This window comes from Galeopterus variegatus, unplaced genomic scaffold (assembly GCF_000696425.1).
Source record: "Galeopterus variegatus unplaced genomic scaffold, G_variegatus-3.0.2 Scaffold5664, whole genome shotgun sequence".
In the NCBI taxonomy this organism is placed as follows: Eukaryota; Metazoa; Chordata; class Mammalia; order Dermoptera; family Cynocephalidae; genus Galeopterus; species Galeopterus variegatus.
The window spans coordinates 124,869-136,385 of NW_007731775.1; the positions used below are offsets into that span (position 1 = coordinate 124,869).

The following is an 11,517-nucleotide window of genomic DNA, read 5'->3' on the forward strand; positions in this document are numbered from 1 at the left end:
GTCCGGTACCGGGGCAACACTGAGGGTTGCAATCCGTTGCCGGACACGGAAAAAAGAAAAAAAAAAAAAAAGAAAAATGTGACCTGAAAACACTTAGGTATATTTAAGATGGCCCTACCTTGTTATTGCTGTCAGGAGAACAAAGGTCATGGCTTCTCCTATAGCCTGTCACATCATGGAACTCTGACTTTGCTGCTTTGGTGTCTTTCCTGATACAGCCCATGAACAAGTGGTATAAACTTTTACACGCCTGGCCGAGACAACCATCCACTGAAGAAATTCTACAAGAGCGTTCCGGGTTTGAAAGACTCAGGGAAAAGTGCATTAACTTAGGAGAAAGAGGAAGCAGGAGAGAATAGGCCTTGTCTTTTTTTTAATCTAAAAATTAATTTTATGTAAGAGTAACTTTCAGACTTTTTAAAAACAAAGGTTTTTTTTATCATTTTAGTTTTGTTTTGTTTTGTTTTGGCAGCTGACTGGTAAGGGTTTTGTTTTTTGGGTTTTTGAAATCATTTTTTAGTCATTGATTCCATTTGAAAAGTTGGTTTTTTTACAAGTTAAGCTGCATTACTAAGTAATGGTTTCTTCCTTTTTGATAATTATATTCCTGTATAAGGATCATTAAATAGCCATTGTTACCATTTTGAATTATAATCAAAAGCAACAAAACTGCCTCGTAATCATATCATGTATAATTATTCAGTTCTGTTCAATATTGAAAGTAGTCCACAGGTTCTCATTACTCATTTCGTGGAACTCAAGGTAACACCTGTTTTTGAAAAATCTGTATGAGAAAATAAATCCTCCAGTGCCCATATTGTGACCTAATTCTTCTTGCTCATTTGTTTTATATGTAAGATGGGGATAATAACTTATGCAAAAGGCAGGGATCTGGAAAAGAAGATATTATGAAATCTTTTAAAATTATTTTATTCAGTTATTTATTCAACAAATATTTGAATATTACAGACTGACCTGCATAACTGTAAGACAGATATGGAATCTGCCTCAGTAGGTTTTACAGTTTGTGTCTTACCTATAATTCTGGTGTTATGTCATTCAGTTAGTTCATGGCTTTATTGTTGTATTTCATTCACATGGTATTGAATTTTATCAGCTTAGCTGTTTTGCAGCCAGACTTCTAGCTTCAGGGAAGCAAACATTACCTTCTTTCCTCATTCATTTTCAAATAGAAGGATCTTAAGCACAAAGACTTTTAAAAGATCAAAAAGGAATTAAGTTATCAGGCAGATATAAGACCCCTTAGAAATAATCTCATTTCTAAGAAACCCCTGGGAACCACTCATATTGCCACCTCAAATTCTTGGCCCTTTTCTGCCTTCAAAATGCCAATTATTGCTTCCTAAAATACTGAGTTGAATGCAAGATTAATGTATTTTTTTTAAAAAACTGATGAGACTAACCTTAATTGTCTAAAAATAAAAGTACACATGGTAATAAATAATTTGTGACATAACTTTAAGACAAACATTATAAGGCATATGAACCATGATCAATTTCTTTTGTTAAATTAATAGAATATGTAAAGATAGGGAAAAAACATGTATTACACAGTTTTCTGAAGTTTATCAGTGTTATATTACTACATAGTTTTATATTCACACAGACATTTAGATTTGCAAATTAAATAGTAACCTTTATTTCATGGTCTCATAATATAATAGCATCTAACATTAGAATCTAGAGTTCTTGGTCTTTGGCTGTCACTTAATAGTTTATCAATGAATAATAATTATCCCAAAATAGTAACACTTAAGCTTACAAACATGCTCATAGATGTTTCTAAAAAGTATAGTCATATTTACAACTAATGTTTTGACTGATAATGTAAAAATGAAATCTTGACAGTTTATTAACACCAAATAATAAAATTTGTCCCCAGTGGATTTATAGTCCAAATTAAGTAGCCCAAACTACAGAAAAGGCACATCTAAAAGGACCTATTTTTTAAATATTACCAAAAATTTCACAGACTGTAATTATACTAAAGGAACTTCATAGATAAGGTAATTTGGGGAGCAAGAAGTGAAATTTGTGATGTACATGACTTACATCAGAGCAAAATAAAATTTTTTTAAAATTATTGTTCTAGATGTATAAAATGGCTTGTGGCTATCATCAAAATAAGTCCCAACAGGGCCGGCCCGGTGGCGCACTGTAGCAGTGCGCCACTTGGGAGCGCGGCAGCGCTCCCGCCGAGGGTTCGGATCCCACGTACAGACCGGTTCCCACTCACTGGCTGAGCAAGGTGCGGGCGCAACACCGAGGGTTGCGATCCCGTTGCCAGTCCCGGTCCGGTACGGGCCCGACACTGAGGGTTGTGATCCGTTGCCGGACACGAAAAAAAAAGATAAAAAAAAGGAAAAAAAGAAAAAAAAAAGAAGTCCCAACAAAAGAAAGAATTTGATTGCTTTAGAATTATAGTAAATAGGAGGAAAATGATGTAGACAGTAAGAAGGTAGCTGAAAACAGGAAAGAATTTTAAATCTTTGTTATCCAATAGAAAACTCACAAGATTAGCATCACTTCAGAATGGACAGTCATGTTGGCTGGCCTTTACATTTTACTGGATAGCTGTAAGCTTAAGAGGACAGTACAGGGTTCAATAATGGGTAGCTTTCTAAACCACGAATGTGGTTGTGGTTTTGTTTGTGGTTTTGTTTTTGGTTTTATCAGTGAAAGTAAAAAGAGACTGATTTTTAAAAACATGTGAAGAAAGAATGCTTGGCAAGAATTAATGTATGATACAGACAACTAAGGTAAGTCAAAGATGGTTATAAAATTTCATATGTATGAAATAGGGTGAGTGAAATTGAAAATATCTTGCAAAAGATGTTTTCTAAGTAAACTACAGTGCCTATGTTTAGACTTAGAATTCTCTGGCTCATAATTTTGGTTTAAGAATATGGGCTAAAATTGCAAACCTTTATATTTAGTTTTAATTTTTTATTTCTTTGTTTAATTAATTAATTAATTTTTTAGTGCAAGTGTAGTTTTACTAAGGAATGTGGGTACTAAATAATGTTTCTTCTTTGCTTTAGGTAAAACTTTAGTCAAGAAGTTGACAAAAAAGGTAAGCAGTATGTGGGGATTTGTTTGTTTTTTGTAAGATACAAAATGAACTTTTATGAGTTAAATTGAAAGATCTTCATATGTATATTCAAAGGATATCGAGGATGCACTGGCAGGAATCCGGAGAGCTGGTTGTGGATCAACCTTTTTTAGAGACCTTGGTGATAAAGGTAATTTTGATTTGTTGTTAAATTTCTAGGTATGTGTTTTATTTAACTGAAGTACTATTAAGGAATTAAGGTATGAGATTTGTACCATGTTATTTAATAGGTGTTTTTAAAACATAATAAAATACTCATTAAGTAGGAAGTAGCTTTCTTCTACTCCCAGAGCAATTACAGATAAATTATTAAAACATCGATGTTAATTAAAGCCTGGGGTGGGAATGAGGCAGAGTATCTGACGTAAAAAGATGAGGAGGCCTCAGAGGATACAGAGGAGCACCTACATTTAAAGGCACAGCCTGGAAGAAGTGCCCGTGAAGGAGACCACAGTGCTTGACTCTTCACACTTCAGCTTTCTCCTCTGGTGACAGAAGCATGGCACACTGGTTGGCACATGGTAAAAAGGCAATAACAGTAGTTATGATCATGAGTAGAGTTGTAAACAGTAAAAAAAAGTGAGAGACTATGGCAGAGTAATCAGAGAAGGATGTTATCACAGGATGTTATCACAGAAGCTGAGAGAAGATGGTGTTAAAGAGGGAGTTATCAAATATGTAAAAATAAGTAAGGGGGCTGGGAAAGCTAAGGACTGAGAACTGTCCGTTATATTTAGCAGAGGGAAATGTTTGACACTGTGCCAAGTACAGATCCATAATGGGATAGGATCTGAAGCCAAGTTGCAGAAAGTTGAGAAGTGAGTGGAGACATGAGAAACTTGTAGTCCACTTGAGAGACCTGGCATGAGCAGAGGATAGTAGCTGGGCTGGAGACAAGGCCAAGGTAATATTTGAGCATATTTCTTGCTGATGAGAAGGAGAGGTAGAAAATATGAGAAAGGAAATATGAATAAGACAAAATCCTGGAAAATGTGAGAGAAGGGACTGTCTTTAGAGCACAGTGGAAGGATCAGCATTCCACAGGGAGGATAGCTTTTCCATTGTGTCAGGAGGAAAGGATGAATAGATGAGTATTTTATTACAGATATTTGCAAATTAGTGGCAAGAACGTGAGGCAGGTGTTTGAGGTAGCCTTGATTTTCTTTATGAAGTAGGAGGTAGTAGGGATGAACTTTAAGGAGAGAGAAGTTTATAGTAGCTTCTGTGATAAGGAAAGAGAACACAGAAGGATTTCTGGGAAGCATTCAGGGACCAGAAGAGACTGTAGGTCATGAAAGAATAGAGTCATCAGTCGGTACAATTGTGCGATGATTCTCCTGCAGACTACCTGTAGGAATATAAATGTTGGACAGTTGTATTAGAGTTAGGATTTTGCTAGGCAAATGAACATAAGAAAAGTCATTGGCAGGGAGTTAAGAATGTTAAGGGCAAGAGAGGTTTTAACTAATGAGCCATGGAGTCTAAGCAGGATAATAGAGAAGAAAGTAAAACAGGAAAAGAGATGAGAAGAAGAAAGTAGAAAGGTTAAGAAAGAAAGCTGTGAGTGGGATTGAAAAACAGATGTAGTGGGAGTCCAAGAGCAGAAAAGAACTGTGGTCAGAGAGTAGGTGTCTGAATTTACACCTACTGAGCTGAAGCAGTTGCAGGTGATTTCAGGTTTCAGGGAATGATCATAGAAGTAGATTCTGAATCTAGAAGTAGGTTAATTTAGTGAAAGTTATCAAAGATCTGAGACAGGGTATTGTCATATATATGTAAATCACCTAAAATGAATACTTTGAGTAGAGAGAAAGACAGTGAACCAGGTGCTGAAGTCTTCAGTAAATGAAAGATAAAGAGAGGGAAGTTTGGTACCACTAAGAAGATAAACAGAAGGTAGTGTAGCTAGGTGGCATTAGCCTCAAAGGAGCAGTGGTTTTTACAAAAGGTTCAGAAAGTTCTAGAATTAGCATTGGAGTAGAAGAAATAAGTCACCTCCATTTGGGAAGTCTGCAGGGGTACCAGTATCCTTGCTGGAGAACCAGATTTCAGATGAGGCAAGATTAAGCATACAGTGAATAGGTTAAAGATGTTTACTGTGGAATGGTAATTTCAGAGAGATAGTGGACAGGCGTGGGTAAAAGTGGAGGAGCGGGAGATTGGTTGTCAGGAGAGACAAAACATAGACCAGCATGTGGACATATAACCAAATAGACACTATCTGGAGAAGGAAGGAGTGACTGCTGAGGACGGTTGGACGTAAGCCTGAGAGGTAAGCAGAGCCAAATCATATATTGCTTTATAGGACATATTAAGAGTTTATACGTCATCCTGAGAACATGGGTTGCCATTGAAGAGCTGTAAGTAAGAAAATGACAAATCAAATAAAATGCCTAGGAATAAATCTAACTGAGGAGGTGAAAGATCTCTACAATGAAAACTGCAAAACACTGATGAAGGAAATTAAAGAGGACACAAAAAAATGGAAAGACCCTCCATGCTCATGGATTGGTAGAATTAATGTTCTGACAATGACCATCCTACCCAAAGTGATCTGTTACAGATTCAACGTAATCCCTATCAAAATACCAATGACATTCATCACAGAAGTAGAAGAAGCAATCCTAACATTCATATGGAACAACAGAAGACCTCAAATAGCCAAAGCAATTCTGAGCAAAAAGAGTAAAGCAAGAAGCATTATACTACCTGCCTTCAAAATATACTACTAAGCAATAGTAATCAAAACAGCATGGTACTGGCATAAAAACAGACGCACCAATGGAACAGAATGGAAAACCTAGAAATAAACCATGTACTTAAAGCCAACTGATCTTTTACAAAGGTGCTAAAAAGTTAAATTGGGGAAAGGACATCCTCGTTAATAAATGGTCCTGGGAAAACTGGACATTCATGTGTAGAAGAATGAAACTAGATCCCTATCTCTCACCATGTACAAAGATCAACTCAAAATGGATAAAAAACTTAAATGTGAGACCTGCAACTATAAAACTTCTAGAAGAGAACATAGAGGAAATGCTCCAAGAAATAGGACTAGGCAAAGATTTTATGAGTAAGACCTCAAAAAACACAGGCAACAAAAGCAAAAATAAACAAATGGAATTTTATCAAACTGAAGAGCTTCTGCACAGCAAGGTAACAATCATCAGAGTGAAGAGACAACATTTGCAAACTACACATCTGACAAGGGAGGAACTCAATAGAGAAAAAAATACATAACCCAATTAAAAAATGGGCAAGGGAGCTGAATAGACATTTCTCAAAAGAAGATATACAAATGGCCAACAGATGTATGAAAAATGCTCAGCATCACTAATCATCAGGGAAATGCAAATCAAAACCACATTGAGATATCATCTCACCCCAGTTAGACTAGCTGTTATCAAAAAGACAGAAAATAACAAATGCTGGCCAGGTCTCAGAGAAAGGGAAACCCTCCTACACTATTGGTGGGACTGTAAATTAATGCAGCCATATAGAAAACAGGAAGGAGTTTCCTCAAACAACTACCGATAGAACTGCCATATGATCCAGCAGTACATAAATCTAACTGAGGAGGTGAAAGATCTCTACAATGAAAACTGCAAAACACTGATGAAGGAAATTAAAGAGGACACAAAAAAATGGAAAGACCCTCCATGCTCATGGATTGGTAGAATTAATGTTCTGACAATGACCATCCTACCCAAAGTGATCTGTTACAGATTCAACGTAATCCCTATCAAAATACCAATGACATTCATCACAGAAGTAGAAGAAGCAATCCTAACATTCATATGGAACAACAGAAGACCTCAAATAGCCAAAGCAATTCTGAGCAAAAAGAGTAAAGCAAGAAGCATTATACTACCTGCCTTCAAAATATACTACTAAGCAATAGTAATCAAAACAGCATGGTACTGGCATAAAAACAGACGCACCAATGGAACAGAATGGAAAACCTAGAAATAAACCATGTACTTAAAGCCAACTGATCTTTTACAAAGGTGCTAAAAAGTTAAATTGGGGAAAGGACATAATACTGGAGGGGTGGGGTAAAAGGCTTGTTAATGGAGATAAAATTGCAGCTAGATGGGAAAAATAACTCTTATTGGTGTACAGTCGACCTCAGAATCTATAATTAACAGTGTTTTACTGCATGTTACCAAACAACTAGAAGAGAGATCAAATGTGCACCTCTTTGTAGAAATGATTGAGTTTTGCAATGATGAATATGCTGATGGCCTTAAATGGATGATCACACATTGTATACACGTATTGAGATATAACTCTGTACCCCATAAATATGTACAATCAATGTTTCAGTAAAAAAAATTTTTTTTAAGTGACAAATCAGATTAGAAAATCACTCTGGTGGCTGTGTGGTGAATGAATAGAAGAGGGGGCAGAAGAGGAGACAACTAGGAGGCTTTTGCAATAACAGCAGGAGATCGTGTGCTGGAGAAGAGGTGGTGGAAATGGAGAGAAGAGTACAAATGGGATCAATACTTTGGTGACAGAATTGATAGGACTTGGTGACTGGTTGCATGTGAGAGGGGAGGAAGAAAAAGGAATCAAATTTGATGCCCAGGTTTCTGGTTTGGGCAGTGTGGTGAGTGAGTGCACCATTCCCCAAGATACATGGAGCGTAGTATTTAGATCAAAGCTGTGGCCTCTGATTTATACTTTTATGAATGCATTTTGAGATTTTAAGAAAGATATTTAGCAGTTGTGAAAGCGTGAGTAATCTTTGGGGATAAACTCAGTCATTTTATGATTCTTTGACTTTTTTTCTGAAGTAAGGGAAGGGCGGGGAGAGTTCTGAAATCATTTTGACTTGATGGCAGAATACTAGAATGAGAGTAAGTTACTTCAGTTTTTGTGTAAAACACTATATAAATAAAATGTGATTTTTAAAATTCTATTAAAATTTATTTTCAAGGAAAATTCATAAAATAAAAACTGAAAAGAGAAAGTTTAAACTATTTTAAGAAAAAAAAATATTTCAGTGATACGAGACTAATCTGTAGTACTGACAAGAGAGACCCATTTCAAGGACCTTAGAATCATCCTTTACTTCTGAAAAGAAGTACCTATATAGCCTTGTTACTACATTAACCTTCCAAACTGTAGGTAGTACTTTAAGTGCTGCCTTTTTCCTTTATTTGGAATACCATCCATAGTCCTATTACCTGTTAAACAACTTCCCACCCATTAGCTACCCTACTCTGTGAAAGTAATCTATGAAACCATTAAACAGGGTTCTTGCTCTGTCTCGTGTTTTGCATTTTGTTACCCTGTACTATTTTTAATCTTCACTAATTTAACTATAAATTCTCAAAGAGGAAAAATTTGTGTGGTCATTTTTGTATCCCTAGCTGCCTTATACGCTGCCTAAAACATAATAAATGCTCATCTAAAATTAATTTCATACTAATTACAAATTTTTCTGATCTGTTTCAATGAGTCCCTTGAGTATTTATGTTCTGCAATTTTAGTTAGTGTTTCTGTGTATTGAAAGTATAAACACTATATATTTTTAAAAATATTTTCCAGTTAAATCTTTTCAGTAATTTGTGTTGACCTGCTTCTCATTTAGGAGTGATTGGTACTATTATGTCAACAAAATTAGATTTACTGGTAATGCTTTCATAAATTTTGGAAATAAGGCATCAACTGTTTAAAAATATTTTCCAGTTAAATCTTTTCAGTAATTTGTGTTGACCTGCTTCTCATTTAGGAGTGATTGGTACTATTATATCAACAAAATTAGATTTACTGGTAATGCTTTCATAAATTTTGGAAATAAGGCATCAACTGTTTATCAACATCTGAATAAAAAATAAAATTATCATCTAATTTTTATTTCTTTTTTACTAAAACATTTCCTTTTGTTTTGGCAGCTGGCCAGTACAGGGATCTAAACCCTTGACCTTGGTCTTATAATACTGCCAGTCTAACCAACTGAGCTAAGCACCCAGATATGAATTGTTTCTAAGATATACTAGAAGAAAGTTCTGCCTGCTAGTGAGCAGCATTTTATCAGCTTAATAGTTAATGACTTGCAACTGTATAGAATATTTTTTCTTTTTCTGAACTAGATATTATTTAAATTAAGATTACTCACTGTATTGTCACGTTTAATGTGGTGTAGTTATTTCAAAGTACATTACCTATAAACTCAAGTCACTTAATTGAAGAAAATAAATCTGATTATGGCAGTATTAAACATAAAACAATTTTTTAAAGTTGGACTGCCCTACTATTGATTACAAGAATTTATATCTAGAATCATGTTTTCTATGCTCAGAATCATAAAGATAATTAGGTAAATTCATTGCGAACTATATTCTATGCACAAAGGAATTCAGTAAACTTTTTAAGGCATTTTTTCTTTACATCAAGGGAAGAAAGAACTTGCCTCCAGGTCCACTACTGCATATACGTCCTACAACTGCACCCCTCCTGTATCTTCACTGCTGCTGTAGAATTTCTCTTCCTTATAACAGAAGCCTGAGTCTCCGTCTTTGCTGCTGGCCTTTTCTCTTGCCTTCTCAAGATTTTTCTGCTTTGATGTTATTCCCACTTCCTAACCATCGCCATTCTCTTTCTCTCCACCGAATCATTCCTCTCTTATGTAAATTTATCAATTTTCCATTTTTTTTTAGAAAAAAATTCCTCCTTTGTCTGTACATCTCCTGCTCACTACCTCTGTACTGTTCTAATCCCCTTACTTTTCCTAGTTCAATTCTTTCTGTCTTGTGTTGTGTCCACTTTCTCACCTCCCATTCGTTCTTCAGCCCGACACCCACCCTTGGACACTGCTCTTGTCAAGACAACCACTGACCTCCTTGTTATTGGATATTTTGTAGTCTCCTACATGGGGGCTTACATGACCCCAGCAGTATTTGATACTATTGTCTACACACCTCAAAATAGTCCTTCTTTTGGCTTCCATGACCCCGAACTTTCTCATGCTGTGTTTCTTACCATCTTTGTATTTTCCTCTCTATGTCCTTTGACAAGAACTACCTAACCTGGGAATCAGACAGTTAAATCATTCTGTTGGGGTGACTTTGAAGGAAGGGGCTGACTAGTCAATCCTAAAAGAGCAATAAGAAATTCTATATCTCACAGGAGATAATGAGGTTTACAAGTGAGATTTAACAAACTTTAAGGAAAGTGGGGAGGCTACCTGGCAAATGACAAAGTGATATTTTGAAGGCATGGGCATGATGAGGGAGTCCTAACTCAGAGAGCAGTTAACAAACATTTCATTTTCTTGGTATGAAGAAGATAGCAGGTGTGATAGAGATTATGTAAAAATGGTTAATGGGAGCTTTGAAAGCAGCAATGAGATTTGAAGGCAAGGTAGAAAATTATTCCAATTTAATTAAATCTTGATTCTTCAGACAGGAGAAAAACAAACCTGCAGATGCTCTTTAGTCTCTTCTTGAAAGTGAGACCGCTGTTCTCTTCATTGAGTCTCTACTTGCAGCAGCAAGACTTGTGGAGCAGTTTTCCATATTGGCAGATGAGGGGTTGGGATTCTCACCTCCTCCTACTCTGTGCCAGAGAATTCTGTTAGAGTATAATCACATCTGGAAATCAGGATTCTGGTCTCTGGAAGGATTTCTTTACCAGCTCTGCTTCTGTACCATAAGGGAGAATAAATAGACATTTGTGTTCAGAGGATACTGAGAAAGATAGTAACTTTTTTATTTTCTTTAACTTTCAGTTACAGAAATAGATAATCTTTCTGTCAAGGAAATAAAATTCAGCCTGTTCACACTTTTTCCCCATTGGATAGTTCTCTCTCCCTGTTCTTTGAATAGCTGGAGACTATTTTTATTCTCAAAATGAACAGGGACATTAGTCATGCATTTCCAGGGTTTTTTTTTTTTTTTTTTTTTAAGGTAGGCTTTATTTCTATACATTTCCAGGATTTCTTGAAAGAGAATTAAAACCCAGTATCTGGATGATGATTGGGAGAAGGCCCTTAATAATGAACTGCTAGAAAAATAAACAGAAAATGGAAGTCCACAGCAGGAAGTTTGGTATTTTTTCCCCCTTAAACAAAACACATGAGGATATTCATATGAGAAAAAGAAGAAAAGATGATTGGGGGCGGGGGGTTAAGAAGAAGTAGAAATAATTAATGACTACAAGGATATGTCATATAGATAGCATTCATTTCAGAGTCAGACCTGAAGGAATAAAAAAATATACACCAGGTGGCTGCAAGAGGAAAATTAAACTTACCTTCCTACCATTTAGACAGTCGTGTATAAAAAAGAACAGTCTTCTTTAATAAAGCACTGGCAGGTGTCGGTTCTCCCACTGCCGGAGACCGACAAAGCCGGGCTGGAAGAGACCCCGGACCA

General features: G+C 36.0%; 1 protein-coding gene across 1 annotated transcript in view; it reads left to right on the top strand.

Annotated features, from left to right (window-relative positions):
* The window catches only part of LOC103605230 (calcium uptake protein 2, mitochondrial-like), a gene marked incomplete at its 3' end in the record, with an annotated part of 94,100 nt that overhangs the window by 72,110 nt on the left and 10,473 nt on the right, over nt 1-11,517 (top strand). The window contains exons 5-6 of the mRNA XM_008589815.1: nt 3,063-3,094; nt 3,188-3,263. Of these exons, the coding sequence (XP_008588037.1) occupies nt 3,063-3,094; nt 3,188-3,263 (108 nt within the window). The remainder of the gene's footprint in view (nt 1-3,062; nt 3,095-3,187; nt 3,264-11,517) is intronic.